The 19,936-nt window shown below is 36.3% G+C and overlaps 1 protein-coding gene across 2 annotated transcripts in view; it reads right to left on the bottom strand.

Moving 5' to 3' along the window:
• Positions 1-19,936, bottom strand: part of SPOCK3 (SPARC (osteonectin), cwcv and kazal like domains proteoglycan 3) — a 158,531-nt gene that overhangs the window by 80,812 nt on the left and 57,783 nt on the right. For both annotated transcript variants that reach the window (XM_030947317.1, XM_030947319.1), the window contains exons 3-4: positions 19,265-19,310; positions 6,989-7,103 (exon numbers count right to left, since the gene is read on the bottom strand). In XM_030947317.1, the coding sequence (XP_030803177.1) occupies positions 6,989-7,103; positions 19,265-19,310 (161 nt within the window). The remainder of the gene's footprint in view (positions 1-6,988; positions 7,104-19,264; positions 19,311-19,936) is intronic.

Raw genomic sequence — 19,936 nt, 5'->3', positions numbered from 1 at the left:
GGACTTAACTGCACCAGCTGGCCTTCTTCAGCAGCATTATAATGTGAAATGATGACATCCTAAATAGTGGTGTTTGCAACTTTCGCAAAATCTGCCCAAAGCAAGTCCTCCGTTTTCCTGCAGTTTTTTTTTTAGTTTGTTTGTTTTGTTGGGCTTTTCTTTTTAAATAATAAAACATTGCAGCACCTAAAATGACAGGAAAGCTACAAAGCTATACTCTTCCTTCTTCTCTGCTTCTTTTCCTTTTTTTCTAACCAAATGAGAAAATCTTCCATGTCAGCTCTAATAGATTTGCTTTCAAAACTGCTCAGACTACTTAATACAACTACAGATTTGCAATTATATCCTTTTTTCTTTTTTTAATTGGAAATTTAGTGGTAACAAGTCTAAATTAAAACTCCTCTTTCCTTTGTTGCAAAGGAGGGGAGATAGCAGAACACTTCAGGTTCAAAAGTAGGATGACTTGGAAATCTGGGATACGTTTCCATACAATATGAACAAAAAGAGTACATATGCATGTGTACTTATTCATTCATATATATGCATGTACACATATGTATGTACACATATGCACTTTATATGTGTGTGATTTTTTCTCACATATAGGCACAAATAAGCCTCTCATAAATTTGACTTCTTCACTTTTTCTGCTTGGGAGCATAATCTCAGCCATGCAGTACCCACATGAATAGAAACAGAAGAGGTTTTGACTTTCTTTCACAGTGTTAGTCTGAGTTTCTGTCACATCACCAGGGTAATCCACATCATGCTGCAAGGCTCAACACTCATCACTTCCAAGCTGAGATGGAACATTTTCCTCAAGTTAAAAAATGAAGGTGACCAAACACAGGGAAGATCTCCTGATAATCTACCTCATATAAAATGTATTCAGACTGATTTTCCACATTCTTCAGAAAACTAGAACAGGACAGAGTCCAAGGCAAGATAATGGTCTGGATGACCAATGACTTGAACCAAATGAGCACCTCAAAATGTCATTTAAACCAAAACCCTGAAGGAAGTTGTAACAAGATTAAATGCCACCACAAAATCTATGAAGCTATCCAATTCCTCTACCTTAATAAACTAGATTAGGGGATGCAACATCTTTACCACTATCAGCTTCTGTGAGTTTGTAATGAAGTGACACTCTTTAATACACTTTAATAGTGAAACTGTCCTACCTTGAAGACTGCATCCATAGGCAGAAATATGGTAGAATTTTTATTAATCCCTAAATTCATGTCCTTCTCTGCATAGGCTTAGGGCAGAGAACAATTGTCACTAAATCTGTCTTCATTTCACAGAACTCTGAAGAGTCACTAATTCCTAGAGAGTGAATTCTGTATCATTGGGCCTTCTATACTGCTCACCTCCACCCAGCTGTGCACCCTACAGATGTCCAGTCTGCACACTTCTCTGGAATCTGCCTTGTGGAGCTCTAAGAGAAAAAGAGCTGTTATAATTTTTTATTTCTTACTTTTAATTTAGAGAAATGATTTTTTATTGTGATTCTCTATTCATGACTGAACTCATTATTTTCCAGATGATCAACACCTGTAACTGAAATGTTTTTACCGTGTAAAGGTCGCCAGTCCTACCTTAACCTTTACTTCAATAAAATGCAGTGAGGTTTTCTTTTAAGAATTGCAAGTATCACCAGAATCTGTGGCTTAGTTAATATTAACTGGAAAGCAGTTGCTACTGCTTCCTACTCTGAAACCTAAGAATAAATGATTGGAGAAGGTAAAAATCCAAAGAAATAGGAGTTCAATATCACTACACAAGTAAGCGCTGTCAGGTCCTTAAACATTGCTATTCTATGTTTAAACATGCTATGCCAGAGACAAATGCAATCCATTTCTGCCATAGCAGGGAGCTGTGGGGTTGAACAGCACAATTCACATAAACAAACTCATAGGAGCATAGCAGGACCTTCACAGTGGGGGCAGGGGGCATCATGTCTTGTGGGGAATCCATAAAAGAGACAGACCTACATCTGCCTAGAAAAACTGCACACACCTTCAATGCACTAAATAATTTAATGCCTCCAAGCATTGATTGATTAAATGCATCAAATCAATTTTACACAGTACTTCTCTTCTACTCATGGAAGAAGAAAAAGAGACTGGTTTTTAATCAGAGTCCACTAGGATCAATGAGTAAGTACAATATTAGTCACCACATTCTAATATATCAAAGACACTGGGATTTACTTGAAACATGATTTTTGGCACAGAACTGTTTTGCAATTTCCTAATTTTCAGAACTTTTAGACTAATCATGTTAAGAGAGTCTCCACTGGTTTCCAGCTGTAAGCAGTCAAATCCTGGAATGGGCTGTACAATAACTAGGTCTCAATTAATCTCCTTCATAAATTGTCTCCTGCAGCTGATTTGAGATAAAAGCAAAGAGAAACATTTGAAGAAGAAGAGCCTGCACCTCCTCTTTTTTCTTTCACCTTTAAGTGTTAGGCTTAAATATTTTTGACAAACATGGAGTATGAAAAGGATTCCAATAAAAGTAATTCTCCTGAAAACACAGGGACTGCCCCATGTTTACTGGTATGCTTACATTAAAATTCTCTGCTGGGTGGCAACCCTTATCCATTTTTTCAAGCTTTCGTGCTCTTCATCTGCAGCTAACCTACTGGCTTAGAACTTCACCTATCCACTGCTTAATTTAGTACTGCAGCCTATTATTCACAGAATGTCAGTCTTAATGAAAATTACAGTATGTATCAGTATCATAATTGTCCCTTTCAAATGTAAAAGAAAGTTAACACACTATTCTTCAGGACCTGAATCTAGGATAGGTCAATGCTTGACTAACTTTTCCAGTTTTCTGAGCCTGGTTAGTTACCAGCTTGCATGGCCTTAATGAGCTCCTGCACGTCGTGGTGTCTGCACACATCCTTTTTCCTCACTCAAAGTGGCAACAAGAAGTACATGGAAATTTGAGGATTTATCTCCACCGCCTGCTGTGCTAAATACACAAAAAGCACACATACCATTGTGGGCATTAGGAAATGTCCATTACCACCTACAGCCCTGTCCTCTGACTCATCCTTTTTATTCCTGTCCAAATGTCTTCTGGCAGAACACTCACATCACTTCTTTCCTCCTCCCCAAGCTCACTGGGGTGAACCCACAGTTGCCAGAGATTCTTAGTACCACAGATGCAAATAACTAAATCTCCTAAGAGTGAAAAGATTGGAAACTAAAATGAGTAGATGATTTCTCCCAGTGCAATGAATATTCTGCCTGTCACCGCAACACTCACATCAACACACCCCAAGATAACCAATACTGTATTTAATATTCTCCAAGCTGTATTTGTAATGGAATAAGGTATACTCTGAAGCATTTCATTATTTCATATAGACACCCTTTACAGGTCTTTTCCCCATAAAGTCCTTTTACTTAACCAACAAAGATAAACTGGAAAGCACAATGGGATGACAAAACACCATTCAACCAAAAGGAAAAGTTAAATCAAATTCCCAAATTTCAAAGAATCAATGAAAATTCCATTTTACACCATAGTTTGAATTACCTGTTTATGATGCATTGTAGTGCTGGCAAATACTCCCTTTCCACAGCAATCCACATGGGAATAATGCGAACAACATTTATACACATATCCTGCATATTGTCCCCTCAAGTGCATTAACTTTCCCAGCAGAGAGCTAAGTGTGCAGCACACAGAACACAGTTTCCAACACAGTTAAAGCCAGCAGAGATGCAAATGCTGCTACCTGCTACCAACAAAAACCTTGCTCCTTTAAGCACATCCCGGTGTTTTCAAAGTCCTGGTACTTCCAACTATTCTCATGACCAGTGATCTACAACATCTATTTCATCTTTTTGTAAAATGCTATTCAGTCTTTCCAGGACAGGGCATAAAGGAAGCTCTTGTGCTGTGGCCCTGCAGGAGTGTGCTAGGAGAGGACTTGCCATCTTGGCAGTCTACCAGAAAAGGAAATGAGTCATGAGAAGAGACTGAGGGGAGACCACGATCTCAGCTGCCATGGAAACTGAGCAAAGAGCAAAACCATAGGCTTACCTGACCCACAACTCCATGAAAAGGACAGTGAGACACAGTAGCTGGTTTTGAAACCATAAAAATGCAAGCACACTGAATTAAGATCACAGTGCTGAGATCCCCAATTTAATAGAAATTTTAATACTTCTGAAACCACAGGTAGAATCATCACTAAAGTGTGCTGTCACATTAATTAATCCTGTTGGGACCTTGTCATATCATGTCACTACCAGCCTTGCAGGTGGCTGGGATATCCACCAATGCCTCACTGTGTGGTGCTGAGGGGCCCTCAGTCACCCAAACTGGGCTACAATAGTTGCACTGTACAAAGAAGAACACCTAGGACAGCAGGGACTGAATAACAATGTCTATGCCTATGTGTTTTTTCTGCAAGTTAGTTTCTTACAAACAACAAAAGAAATTACTAAATTGAGTCCTCCATTTGATACAGTTATCAGTCCTCACTGATTAGCAACTTCTCTATGCTATTACCTAAAGAAAGTAACAGAATTTATAAACAGAAATTTATGAACTAGGTAATAGGGCTGCCTGGGAATGCTGCTTCTAGTAATAGAGAACTCAACTATAAATCAGAGCATTTCAACTTGATGACACTACAGAAAAATCCATTCAGCTGTAACTGTATTTCACACCTCCTTCCCTGCAGGTAGTCCAAAGGTGCTCATAAACATTTTATTTATCATGGAAGTGTGCAAAGCCTCCTCTTCCCTGACAGTCTCTTGGGGATCATCTTTGTCACTGTATCAATTCACATACTTTAAAATACTTTTCCTTTGCAAGAGTCTGGGGAAAAATCTCTGGGACTTCTATGGATCTATACAGCAAATATGTCCAAACTAAAATCTATGGGCAAGTTCCTTATGAAGAGTTCCCAATAATTCATGAGGTCTTGACTATATTTTTCAGAAAACATCCCCAACTACCTTTTAAAAATTATTCATATTATCTGATCCTAGAAGGACACCACGTGCACACACACAAACTAAGCAAAAAGGAAGGATTGCTGGGATGAAAATTTTGCAAATGTTTATTCACAACAGATTACACACAAATGACATTTAAAATGGATACTGATAGATAGGTTATATTGTCAACTGTCAAGTTATGTTTTCTCATGTAATTTTTACTAAGACTCATACAGAGTGTACTAGTCCTTTGGGAACTCTGAGAAACAGATGGCCCTACTGATAACCAGTGTGCAAACTGCAGACACAAGTGAAGGAATAACATGCTGGGCAAAGAAACTCAGTCATGGTAAAGAGACCCAGCAGACACGTCTCCTTGTGTTTACGATACTCATACTTTAATCCCATCATGTTACAAAAAGGTCAGAAACTGCATGAAGGAAAACCTTTTTAGGAAAAAAAAAAAGCACAAAGCAAATTATTTTACCTTGTATATGGTAATCTGGGGGAATAGGGAGATCTAAGCATGGGAAAACCTTGCCCTGGCTCAGCACAGGTAGGTAAAAAATTGCCTCATCTACCTTACAAGACTAGATTTACAGCACTTTTTACGATCATCAAGTTTCTGCCATTCCAAAGTTTCCCATTATTGACTGCATTATATTCAAGCAAGCTTTGTCTTTTAAAATATTACCTTTCTAAAAGAGTACTAAGAACTGTGGGAGGAATAATACAGAGATGAAGGCTGATGTCAAAAACTTTCTTAATTCCAGAGTAGACATCTTCATCTAATCTAAAAGAGTTTTCAGTCATCACCTACTGCAAGTATACTTAACTAGAAAATGTCATTATTTGCATTGTTTTCCATGACATGTAATACCTCTTAGAAATTTTGAATTATTATATTGTTTGGTCACAGTTAACACTCATATATTCCTGACACTTCACAGGAAGTTGAAAGCAGACTACCCACCTTTGTCTGATAATAATTCTTGCAGCATAGATATCACTTTATCAAACTAAAATATCTAGCTCTACACTGAGATTGTTTAATGTAAACAGTGTAACTCCACAAATACTGTTCTTTTGTTAATTAAGTACAGCTGCAGATAGAGAACAGTTTAAACTGTTCCTTTCACTGTGTACTATCTTGCTTGTTTGAAAAGCTCCAGATGGATGCATTTAACATAACAAGACACTCAGAAGAACGTTCCTTGTATCATTCATAAAACTGTACTTGAAATGATCCTCTTCCAACACACAAGGAAGTCTTATTTTCTTCAGCTCTTTACAGCCCCTACTGAGCAAAGCACTTTAACAGACACTTATTTAAATCAATTTATTGAAATTTAGCCATTCTACTGTGTCCTATTTCCCCTAATGAAGTGTGAAAAAAAGAACAATGTCAAGTCGAAAATGCAATTTGACTCCATCTCCTTAACACACAACTAAGTGCATGGCTCAGGTCCTACATATTCAGACTTCTGCCTCAGATAAAGCCACAAAAACACAAGAATTTGTTATATATTTTCTCCTCACATTTAACCAGTCCTGCATACAAAGAAAATCAGAATGCACAGAAGAAAGGAAAAAGAAGAGAGGAAAAAACTCCCACTAGTCTCAAACAACTTACACTGCATCAGGCTGTTATCTACACTTCAGCAGGCAGTTTTGAGTTCTCTAGCTTCATATAAAAAGTGATGATGTCAAAGTAATGTACAGCAGTAGGATACTATCACAATAATTTTATTCATTTAGTACTGGCACAGTCGGTATTTCCCTAAATGCATTTGTACCAGCAGCTTGCAATACTTAAATATGTATATTTTTTAATATTCTAGTTCAGAAGAATCAAGTAGTAAACATTATAATCAAATTATGTATACATAATGACTTCTAAAATCCACTTCTACTCTGCTTACATGTTGTTAAGTAATTAAACTAATTAAAATGGTTTATGGTTTACAAGTCATGAACACTACAGAAATGTCTATAGGATTAACTTTTGAAGTATTTACCTGTGTGTAAGCCTTCGATGACTAATGCAAACTGCAGTTTGTTGATCCTGTGCAACACAGACCTTATGGCGACTACATTTCATCTTCAAACATGGATCTTTAGCCGGATCTAAAGCTGAAAATAGTTTTAGAAAGTTGTTAACAGTTATCTAGAATATGAAATCAAGGCGAGAAACACCACACATAAAACCCACCCAGTATGTGGAGGGGGTTGGCCTGCTGCTTGTACAGTGCTGGACTGAAAGCAACCAGGAAAAAATACAGCTGTTGTGTAGGTAAGGACCTGCTATACTCTTTGGACAATTGCCACTCTCTGACTGCAATCCCCAAATAATGGTATTGCCACCTTGAAAGCAGTTTCCCTTAAGTGCTTACTATGACACAACTGGGTTCTTCCTACTCAACATTAAGTGGTGAACAATGACACCGAATTTACTAAGAAATTATTACTAAGATGAGACTTAGTAAACTAAAATACACAGGTGAGTGATTTGTGTGACATCTTTAAACACAAATTTTACCTCCTTCTAGGCATCTATTTCTGCTTTGTGGTTTGTTTTTTGCTTTGTTTTTTTTAGCTGGTCCTTTAGTCATAATCCATACTCATTTTTGAAGTACAATTCCAACTATAAACCGTGATTTCTGGCTACAATACTGGAAAGAGCCAAATAATGTTTGTTGCTTACCACTAAATTTACATCTTTCTGGAGTAGCCATGCCTACATGGCTATAATATTGAAAACCATCTTCCAATTTAAGCACTCTCAAAGAGACAATCACCTTCTCCCTTCTCCAGTCTTCATGGTGTCCTTTCAAGTAATCTAACTATTCCAAAACTGTTTTTTCCACCCCTACTGGTATCCTTTTTTTAATCAAGTCAACTGGAATTCAGTTTTCCTGTGTTCTTCTTCACATTAGCATATTACTGTGCAGTATACAGTTGTGTTTCAGAAATGCTCTTTCCCCATTTCTTGCATCTGCTTATAAAATAGCACAGCATCACAGAATATTCTGACTTGGAAGGGACCCACGAGAACCATCGAGTCCAACTCTTGCCCTGCACAGGGCATTCCCAACAACCACACCATGTGCCTGACAGTATACATTTGCCTATATATTTTCTGAAAGAAAATTTATGTTTCTTCTGTTCTTCACAATCTAAAGTAATCTTTTAACCATGTCTCTGTGTGACCTGACAGAGGATATTAACCTAAACCTCCTAACCATGCATGTACCCAAAAAACAAGACCAAGCTGATCATTAGTTGCAGTTTTGATCCATGATGTCATAGTGCTAAGTGTGATTAAATACAGTCTGAGCAGTGACTTTTTCAGGGTTTTTTAATAATACATTCAGCTGTGCAAAAACAAATAGATCATACTATCATCAAAGCAGTAAAGTGATGAAATCACTGGTATAATAATAATTCAATGCAGACAGAAAAGAAGTATTTTGTTAACTGCAGCAAAAGACATATGAAAAGAGGTATTCTCCACGCATTTTTATTTCTATGGCAAACTAGCCATAAAACCAGCACACATAACCCAGAATAAATCTGATAACAACAATTCTATACAAATGGGAAGGAACTGCAGCCAAAAGAAATGACTGAGCTAGGATTAGAGAGTTGGAGTCAAAATTAAGGAGAGCATATCCTTCTCCAATTTACTTTAGAATTTAGATTCCATTTAACATATTTTCTCTGCTTGAAGTTAGGCAGAATGTAATGCCAGCCACTAGTAATCATTTAAGGTACTGGTCCAAGTACCTCTTCCCAGAATGTTCCCTGATGGAGACACTAAGGTAGCAATACTGGAATATTGCCTATCTTCAGATAACTCTTCTGTAAAATAGAATAGGCTAATGAAATTAAAAAAAACATGAGTAACAGAAATCTGAAATCATATAAGGATGCTGAGTTTAATACCAAATAAGAAACAGGTTCCAGAAAAAGGATCAACAGAGGAGATCTTGTAACCATTCCCACTGAAATGGTTACTTCATTTCTACTGGTCTTGGGAATATGAAGGTATTTTTGAACAATTATATCAAATTTAGCTAGCCATAAAATATGGTTTTGGTAACATGTTACATTTTGGCAAAACATTACAGGCAGAACCCAACTTAACAAACAAAAGATGGAAATTTCCCACTTAGTCTTTATGACAACATGAAGATGGATATCAAATGGAAACAAGGACTTTCAGTATTTACTGATATAAGTAATATCATCTTTTGCTATTTGCTGACTCAGCCGTTATCATGCCCTGTATGTAACCCTTGATCACCTCAAGTGAGGTACAGACTCACTAAGCAAGGTGAGCAAGCCAGTGGAGCCACAGATGCCAATGGTCACAAGACCATTTTTATATTCAAAAGCCTGTTCAGCACTCACAGTCTTGCCACTGACACAAACTCACATTAACACTCCATGACCTGCTGAACTTGTTCTCTGTCAGCTGTGAGCTCCCTGCAGAAGTGTTTTTTCCTCGCCTTACGTGCAACGCATGGCCTCCCTTTTCCCAGTACGTTTTCATGAAACTTTCTTAGTTACTGAATTAAGTTTTACTTAATGCAAAGTCAAAGAAGAATGTATATCCTTGAAACCTTTTTTTTTTAACAGCAACAGAGAGATCAGATAAAAAAGCTCAAATTTTTGCAATGCGAAAAATTGAGCTAACTGAAGGGTAAATGTCTGCCTGGACTAACAACAAGCCAGAGGATAAAACAAGAAAGAACACAAAAGGAAATTTTGCTAGGAATCCTGAAAGCCACTATGTCTTCCTCTTTTTTCTCTTTGAACACCAAATGCTCTAGTCAATCCTACACTATAAAATACATAGCATCCACATCAGATTGCATTACTAATTTTGCCAGCTTTGAAAGGACTGAAAAAAATTACATATTTACAAAAGCATTGTGATGGTGGTCACAGCAGTCTTTGGATAAGGGAAGAGACGAGGATTTGACTCCATATTTCAGAAGGCTTGATTTATTATTTTATGATATATATTATATTAAAACTATACTAAAAGAATAGAAGAAAAGGTTCTCAGAAGGCTAGCTAAGCTAAGAATAGAGAAAGGAATCAATAACAAAGGCAGCTGTCCCAGACTCTCTGTCCAAGTCAGCTGCGCTGTGATTGGCCCTTAATTACAAACAAGCACATAAGACCAATCACAGATGCACTTATTGCATTCCACAGCAGCAGATAATCATTGTTTACGTTTGTTCCTGAGGCCTCACATCTTCTCAGGAGGAAAAAAATCCTAAGGAAAGGATTTTATGTGAAAAGATGTCTGCGACAAAGCATGGAAATGGCTTGCCTTTCTCTTGAGCCTGTTTTATTTGATACTTGGAACTGACAAATGAATAATTTTCATGAGCAATAAAGGCTAAACCACAAGAAAAACAGTTTTCAAAACCAGTGTATGAAGTTCTTCATGCTGGGGAAGAACTGTACTACCCTTACAATGCAGGGACACATCTGACTATGTGTCTGTCTGGTCTCTACAAGGAATCATCCTAAATATGTTAAACTACTATGGAAATGCATAAAGTTATTTCAGGAAAAGTATCATATTTCAGGAAAAGTATATCAGGAAAAGATTGCCACTAAGCATGTAACTCATTTACATCAAGAAATACACGGCACTAAGTCTGTACTTCTTCCGTCCATCTTCTAGCTATCCCTAACAAATCATTCCTGGCACTTCCCCACCTCATTCAGAGTATGCAGACTTGCACAGAAAACACTGCCTGTTTCTTTCCATTTCTGCCAAAATAAGCAGCTTTGAAAAAGTACAATATTCACACCAAAATCATCACAAGCATCAAAATCCCCCAGTGGGACAGATGTATTCCTCGCAGCTATTGTCTTCAAAATGATCAGGTATCAATCCAAGTTTTTATCCAATTAACATTTACTAAAATATCATCATATTTCTAAAAATTAGAGGTTTCTACCCCCCATAATTGAAGTGAAAACATCAGTTGTACATCACAACTACATTGCTATTGAAAACAGGTAAAGGTTTGCACTACAGAGAGGAAACTCTAGACATAAGAAATGTGGTTATGCAAGACTTGTCGGAAATCATCTCTTTAATACTCTATCAGCTGACTTCCACAATGTCACATACAACCAGCTTCTAAAGATGCAGGTCTGATATGAGCTTGAACAACTCGATAATGTTCAGCTTTACACAGCTTCTAATATTCAGTGTACTTGCTATAGGTTACTTGCCTGCATGCCTACTTTACATTTGTCCATGTATCTGACTACAATACCATAAAATGTCATGTTACCTAAATTTCGACAAGCAGAAAAATATCACTGTCACAAAAAGCATATCAAAAGTATAAAATGTTGTATATCATCTACGATTTCTCTAAGAACTTGCCTTGTAAATGACAAGTAAGTCGCTCTGCCATTAGGAACTTCTGCTGACTTTTCTAGATTAATATGGATTTGTTCTTCTCACATGGTAAGGAAGCAATTAATATCTGAAAACTTAATTTAATTATTACTAATAGATGTATTTATTTATAATTCAAATTTGGGAAAGCAATTAAGAAAAGCTTCCCATCATCCCTTCTGTAAGCTAGTTTACAGCTGGCACTCCCCAAAACTGACACTACTCAGAACATCATTTTTTTAGGGAATATAATAGGAAATAAAGATTAGCAAGCCATAACATAAGAATATTCTTAATGGCAGCACTTTGGCAGAAACCAGAGTAAATAATCATTATTCCATAATCTTTTGAGTGCATTCTAACATGCTCCTTACTTTGCACTCCCAAGTAAAATGAAAGGTGAAAAAAGGTTAAGGACAAAGTCTTAAGACTTAATAGACTTAAAGTCCTCCAATGTTCTGATTCATTTCTGATGGGCAAAATAGAAGCAACTACATATTTTGTTTCCATTTCCTAAAACTTCAGCTATGTTTTGTGCACCCCACAACTTTAAAAGGCCAGTCTTGACTTCTTTGCAAAGTTTTCATATTTGACAAGGCAGGGAGAAAAAAATAAATTTAAATTTAAAAAAATTAAATTATCTAAAAGTTTTAAGTAAAATATTAATAATCAGGTCAAATGCCTAGTTATAACCCAAGGCAGAGCCATAGAAGGGAATGACTCATATTACCTCCTTTGATAAATCACACAATTCCTGAAGGTACCTGAAGACCATGAGTATCTTTACTTCTCCATTTTGAAAGATGACAATTTCTCACCTGCTATAGAATGATTTCTCACTGACAAGTGTTGTGGGTCTAGATAATTGCAGAATCCCAGCATCACAATTTCCAGTAACAGTAGGGAAGAGAGCAAGGCAGAGCTAACACAGCCCGGATAAATGTTTAAATTAAAATTTATAGTGGTAATGGTTATCTTTTGTCTAAATTGTACAGTGATCAGCATTCAAAATTTGCATGTGCACATGTAGACCCTCCTCAGTCATAGGTAGTTTGAGCCCACACTGCTGTGGATTCATTACAAGAAAAGCCCATCTTACTATGCAACATATCTACTGAGAATCAACACCTTTTAACTTCAACATGAAAATTAATCACTGTGCAGCTAGAAATCTGAAATTTATAAAGAAAAAATGAGAGAACAAATAAGAAGTAGCCTACCTCAGTAACTTGATAAGAACTTTCTGAAAAAGAAGAATCTCAAATTTTTGGTTTTTTTCCCAGAGACTATATTTGCCATGTAAAATTCACTACATGGCATAAAAAGCAGAATGGCTAACTACAGCTGGATGTTCACAAAGAGGAATCTTCCGGAACACTAGTTCCATCTGGACACACGAATATACAATTTTAGCAAGAAGACTAGAGTGCCTACGACTTCAGTAAGAAGGCTAGAGTGGAGTTTTTTCTTTAGAAGTAATTAAAAGTTTAGATTCATATCCTTGAACATCATTGGTTGTGTAGTCTGGTTTCTAACTTGTGAGCAAGTGCTTCAATAATTAAGGTGGCTGTGTGTATGGAGGTAGCTTCTACACAAGAAATTCTCCTCTCAAGAGTGCTCAGAACTCTCCATACTGATGACTCAAGGACAATTGTGTAAAGTCTCTATCAGGCTTCTATAAAAAAATCACCCGTGTTCCTAAGGTTCTATATTACTAAGCTCTGGGATATCCGCATTGAGTTCTAGCTGCCCTGCAATGGTTGTAGCTATGCTACACAAAAGTTCTCATGAATGAAGAAACACCTAGTACCAATTTATAACCATCTGACACTGGTTATAACCATCCGACACAAAGTACTGTGTGTTTCCATTTTGCTCACTGCTGCAAATAAAGTTTTTCTAAAATGGACATAAAAATGCCATTACACTGATTCATAACCTGGTATTTTAGGTACTGATAATATAAGTTAAAATAAGTGCTAAAAAAGTAAAATTGAATCTGCCAGTTTCTGTCCTTCCTCTAGAACAAACCTACTAAAGCTTGATCTCTTTTAAAAATTTCAAATACTTCACACATTCTTTCTCCACTCCCTTTAAAACAATCATCTTCACTGAGTCACACTTTTTAAACTACTTGTGCAGTGACTAAACTATAAGAAATTCTCCCCCTCACAAATATCTATGATCTCTGCTTCAAAAACATTCCCACTTTTTTGTGTTTTGTCTTTCGGGTGTTACTTGAAAGTTTACAAGAGAATAGGTTACACATAGCTCAAAAAGAGATGGAAATGAGAAATTCCACATAGTCAGAATCAAATGCCCCCCTTATCATTATCTGTGACAATTCAGAAATGATCCTGTTTGTTTAAACTGCTGAAAAACATAGCTATTTTGGGCTCAGACTGGTGTAAGTGACAACAAAATTAGGACAATTATACTGAGCTTCTTCTATATATAATAAGGAACTCTCAAATATTCTGCAAAGACATCCAAACCCACTAAGACAAGGAGAAATGCAAGTATACACTTCCCCAGCTTTATTAAAGCACTTTTGTTTTTTATTTTTATATCGAAAAGTTCACTTTCTTGATTTGGCAGAAAAGAAAGAACACCTTAAGACTACTTGAACATTCACAATAGTGATATATCACCAGCAAACAGTTAAGCATTATATTATCCTTTCCTAAACACACTAAATCATAATTTAGAGACATGCTGGCTGTGGTAGAACTGGCTTCTGAGTTCTAAAAATAGGGCAACAAGGGCAAAGAAACATCTGCAGACCTGTAAGAGCAGAAATGCATCTTCCTGAAAATTCCCCCACCTACTGTCTCACCTTGCCGAGATGATTATTCTTGCAAAACAAGATGCTATAAAACACAGCCCTGGTGAAGCCATACCTCGAATCCTGTGTTTAGTTTTGGGGTCCTCTCTACATTGAGGTGCTGGAGCACGTCCAGAGAAGGGCAACAGAGCTGGGGAAGGGTCTGGATCACAGATCTGATGTGGAACATCTGAAGGAGCTGGGTTGTTTAGCCAGGAGAAAAGGAAGCTCAGGGGAGACCCTATCACCCTTTGTAACTCCCTGAAAGGAGACTCTGTTGAGGTGGGACTTGGTCTTTTCTCACAGCTAACGAGTGATAGGACAAAGAAGAAAAGGCCTCAAGTTGCACCAGGGAAGTTTTAGATCAGATAGTAGGAAAAAGTTTTTTCCCTGAAAAGGTTGCCAAGCACTGGAAAAGGCTGCCCAGGGAAGCAGTTGAGTCACTGTCCCTAGGGGTAGTTAAAAGATGTGGCACTCAGCGACAAGGTTTAGTGATGGGCTTGGAAGGGCTGGGTTACAGGTTGGACTCGATGATCTCAGAGGTCTTTTCCAACCTTAATGATTCTATTTTTGGCTCTTGGAGAACTCTACTTTCTTGTATTTCATTATGTATTCTTAAGTTAGATAGGGAATTTTAATCAATTTCATTTTACTGTAATAAACTTCAGCTTTGAAATTTTTTAAACCAACTAAACCAGAATCCAGTAGACTTTTCATATGAAGTATCTAATACACCAGAAATATAAATACATCTGCATTTTGAAGAAGCCTGGAATAACAAAAATTACCAGGAAATGGTAAAATTGTGGCAAAATTGAATTATAGCCTCCACATAAAATAAATTCTGTAAAGAGTACATCTTAACATTCTTTATATTTGTAATATTAAAGATTAACAGGTTTTTAAATACAAGAAGTTAAATAGGTCAAAAAGGCAACTTCTAATATTTCATTCTTCTATTCAAGTAAAACTATGTATACCTCATTTTTCTTCTTTATAGTCTTTGTTTACTGTTTGATTCTTTTAAAGAGATTTGTTAAATTATTTCTTTTTCCCTCACCATTAAATTGTAATGTTATTTCCAATTTCATGTTCTTAATACCTACCTCTGTCAGCTGCTTTACATGCCTTCATATTGAAGTTCTGTGGCAAACATGAGCAAATTAGGCCTTTAAGTGAGCCTGTAAAGAAGCAGCCCAGTACACACCAAAATATTTTCAGGTATGCAGTGCTCATGGACTTGACCATTATCAGGGACATGCCAGCAGAGTAGAGAGAAGCTGGATTTCTGAAGTGAGAGATTTGCAGGACTAAATTTTAGCAGGTCTGCAAGTCCAAAGAAATAGTCCCACACACCCTTTTCTCAGCACGCTGCCAGCTCAAGAAGCTCTGGTGCTGTAGCTCTGGACAGTCACTGTCACCCTGCAAACACATTTCCACTTTTCTGACATAACTATCTGTGGGTCTGAACAGACACCTGCATCCAGGATTTGGCCATGTTAAAAACAAACAAACAGAAAAACTTCTTACTTTACCTAATAATAATCCTCGATATGGTGACTCTGGACTTAACATCAGGGCATAAAGCAAAGATGTCAGGACAGCAGGAAATAAGGGCTTAGAGCACTACTGAAGGCAACCAAAATTTCTTATTATGGGCTCAGTATAGCCTCAATAAAAATCCTTTCTAGAGAATCTTTTAAAAATAGCTAAAAAATATAGAATCCATTTGATGACCCCACAGAAATAAACACTGAAACAATTTGCAAGCTGTAACCAGAGAAGCAGATGTGTATTATCCAGTGAACCTGAGCAAGGAGCCAAGTTTGTGAATTGTACAGGACAAGGCACTTTTGTGATGTTACCACAATAGGTAAATTGATAAAAGAGAAATGATAAAAGAATCATCTAAACACAGCATCAGTTAATTAAGAAAAAGCACCATGAAGTGTTCCTCAGACATCTACAAGAGATTGTTCCAGGCAAGGGCTAGCATCATAAAGCAGTGGGAATCTGTTTAACATAGGATTTAGTGTACTTCATTAGTGAGCAGAATTCCCAAACATACCTAAACACCTGAAACAGAGAAGTGTTCACCAGATTAAATAGAGCTTAGTCTTACTAGTAAATAAGCATTAAATATTTTAAAAAGCTTTTCAGTTCTGCCCTTTTTGAAATTCATAGTGTCCTCCCACAAAGACACCATTATTTCTTTATCTGAGACAACATTTTAAAATACTATGTGATACATTTTAATTGCAAAGCGCTGCAACTTATCTTGAAAGTGATGGATATATATTTCTAGTTTAAAAACATCAATAGTTCTTCTACAAAAACTAGACCATGAGAGCACATATCAAATGCAGCAAAGCTAATTCTACACGACTGTTTTCAGCCTTCAACTAATGGGTCTTCATTAAACTCCCTTATGACTTCCCAGGGCTTGCAAATGACTGAATTATTTTATTGAATATGACTCTAAATTATTTCAGTTCACAGTACAGAAATGTATTTGCAAATTATAGTGTTTGCATGTATTTGGATATCCTTAGTTACCCAAATTATTACAGAACTAGGTAGATGACATACACAGAGCTAAAAGGCAAACATTAAACTAATATAAGTAAAATAGTTTCAAAATCTGGTTTTGTTGTACAACAGTATCTACAAAATTCCTGCTGTAAATAGACATCTAATACAACCTGATACTACAAAAGCCAAAAATAATTCAATGGAATGGTCTACAAGAAATTTCATAAATACATCTATGAGCCAACCATACCTTCAGGGTGTTCAACCTCCACAGAAAATGTCATGCTGCATTTTTTCAATTGCATTAATATACTCCACTTTTCCTCCAAGGTATTTCTATTGAGCAAAGGAAAACATCCTTTCCACTTCACCAAATTACACCAGTGTCTTTGTGTATGCAATTTCATTCAATAGTTACACCCTCTAAGCTCTGCTAACATCTGTAGTCTAAAAATAAAATGTACCAAAAGTATTCTGCATGTTTTCATCAGATGTAAAAGTGGTGCATGAAGAAAATGTCAGAAAATATCGTATGTATATAAAACGTTGATAAAGCTACTAGTAGTAGCTAAAGTGGTCTACTTTAGTACTAGTAGTAGTAGTACTAAAGTAGTCACCTTTAGTCCTAAACACAAAACATTCTACTTGCTTTCTAAAACCACTGAAAGAGCAAAACCTGCCTTTTAGCAGTAACTAAGAGCACTCAGATTTATTCCAACAGTAATACGTGCCCCACATAGTTGTTTATGAACAAGTTACATTGTGGTATTTATAGAAATACAAAAACATTTAGAGGTGTATACACATATGCACACATATAAAAGATACAGTCGAAACATTTAAATATGTTTTTTCTATCTTATCAAGATAGAAGCAAACAATAGATCAATGGGAGCAAGTCCTCTTCCTCAAACAAATGCCAGATGTTGCTTTAAGAAATTGTGTTGGTGGATTGCAAGGCAAATCACAGTATTTTTCTATCTTTAAAAATAGATTTTTGGCCCAGGAATAAATACCATTATACATTTTCATAGAAAGGGCTACCCTCCTGTTATGCTTGGACACATATTTCCATATAGAAGCACCTATTAATACAAACAGAATTACACAGATCTGTCTACATGAGCAATTTTGACATACTTTAACACGCTAACCTAAGAAGGCCTTCCAAAAGGTGCTGAGATAAGGAAGAATGAATTAAAACACTATTCACAAACTCATGAAATAGTTAAGGTTGGAAGGGATCTTAAGTATCATCTAATTCCAGTGCCTCTGTTCACTGCTGGCAGTGAACCTTCCACTAGATCATGTTACTCAGAGCCCCATCCAGCCTAGACTTGAACACCTCCATGGATGGGAAGTTCACAGTCTCTCTGACCAACTTCTTCCAGTGCCTCATCCCATCTTATGGTAAGGAATTTCTTCCTAATATCTATTTTAAACCTAGCTTTCTCTTGCTTAAGGCTATTACCTCTTTTCCTATCACACGTGCTGGTAAAATGTCCCTTCTCACCAGCTTTCACACAGAGCCCTTTAGGGACTGGAAGGTTTATATGCAAGACATTCATTGTTTTTGTAATATGCACAACTCCCAGTTCCTATAACCACAGATTTTTCTAATATTACAACAAAGTAATATCCCTCACAAGTCAGTATCCATTGTGGAGGAAGTTTTTGAAACTGAATAAACACTATCTTCACAACATATTTTTATCTTGGTCTCTTGTCTACAAGCCCCTGCACCGTTTCTTCATAGCAATTATGCCACTGGTACTACCAGACAAGACAAAGCCCCTGAAGCATTTCTCAGAGCAATTTAAAAAAGTACCAATATCCTCAGCAGTTCTTAAATGGCAGCAATACACTTTGAAACAGCATACATGAGGGGGATTATGTTGACAGTAAATATTAAGTTCCAATGTCTGGGGAGGGAATGTGTAATGGGAATGTTTGCTGCATTTGCTCATAGTATTCTCTGCCTAAAACTGCTGTATTACAGCATTCCCAATGCTCCAGCTGCATTTTGCCTCAAGATAGATCACTTGAACATGACAGACTCCCAAAATTGTTTTTCTAGATCATCTTTTATCCTTTGGATATAAAGAGACATTCAAAATCCTAATAATTTTTTTCTTGACTGCAAAAGACAAGTATTAGACTGCATGACTGTTTTTCATCAGATGTCCTACTGAAAACACCTGGGTTCTTAACATAAATATACAAATAAAACAAAATCATCCAAAACTCATGTTTTTCCAAGGGAAACTTTAAGCCACTTTGCAGGTTTCTAATGCTCCCATCTCTTTCTAATCAAAAAATCTTTGAAAAAATCCCAGACATAAAATGATGATTAGGCTGAATTTCTGGTCCTCCTTAAATCAATTATTTGAAGACAGAGAAAATGACACAAATTAACAGAATTCTGTTAGTATTCTAGAACAGGAGCACAAATATAATTACTTAAATATTATCCCACACAAGTACCTAGGAGCAGAATCTTACCTTGATCAAATGGTTTACCCGGACTCCATGTACGAAAATAATCATCCTGGAGGGGGAGAAACAACCTAAATTTAGTAAAATATAAGGAATCCATTAAAAGCTCACAGTATCATAAAAGACAGAAGAAGCATACCAACCTCTACTTCCTAGAAAAGGCAAGCAGCAAAATAAAATAAAAAAGGAGAGAAAAAGATTACAGTTATCATAATGGGAAAAAATTACTTATACAGAATAAAACAGTATAATTCAGAGGCCATTTGCATCACTCATAGTAAAAATGCTATTCAAAAATATTACTTAATAGCCTTTAAAATAGAAAATGTCTTACTCACAGTACTCACACAGGTAATGTTTCTAGCACTGTTTTTAAAATGTTACAGTAGTTTTCCTGTACTTTAACTTCAATAGTATTGAAAAATTTAACTACATTTTCAATGCATGTTTTTTCAAAAGTAAAGCTTCAAAATCATCATCAATAAAATACGGCTATTTTAAACAATATGTGAATTTCGGAAAAATAACGTTCTATGTAGTTCTAACTGCATCAGTAAGATCTTTCATTTAGTCAGTCTAATTAGCTCTATTTTCTACAAATCATCTTTATAAACATAAAATATCTTCCTCTTTATGTCATCAACTGTATTAGGCTTCAATTCCAAGAAGGAAAAACTT

Source organism: Camarhynchus parvulus, chromosome 4 (assembly GCF_901933205.1).
Source record: "Camarhynchus parvulus chromosome 4, STF_HiC, whole genome shotgun sequence".
Lineage (NCBI taxonomy): Eukaryota > Metazoa > Chordata > Aves > Passeriformes > Thraupidae > Camarhynchus > Camarhynchus parvulus.
The sequence above is the reverse complement of the archived record's forward strand: the minus strand, read 5'-3'. Positions and strand labels throughout refer to the sequence as shown.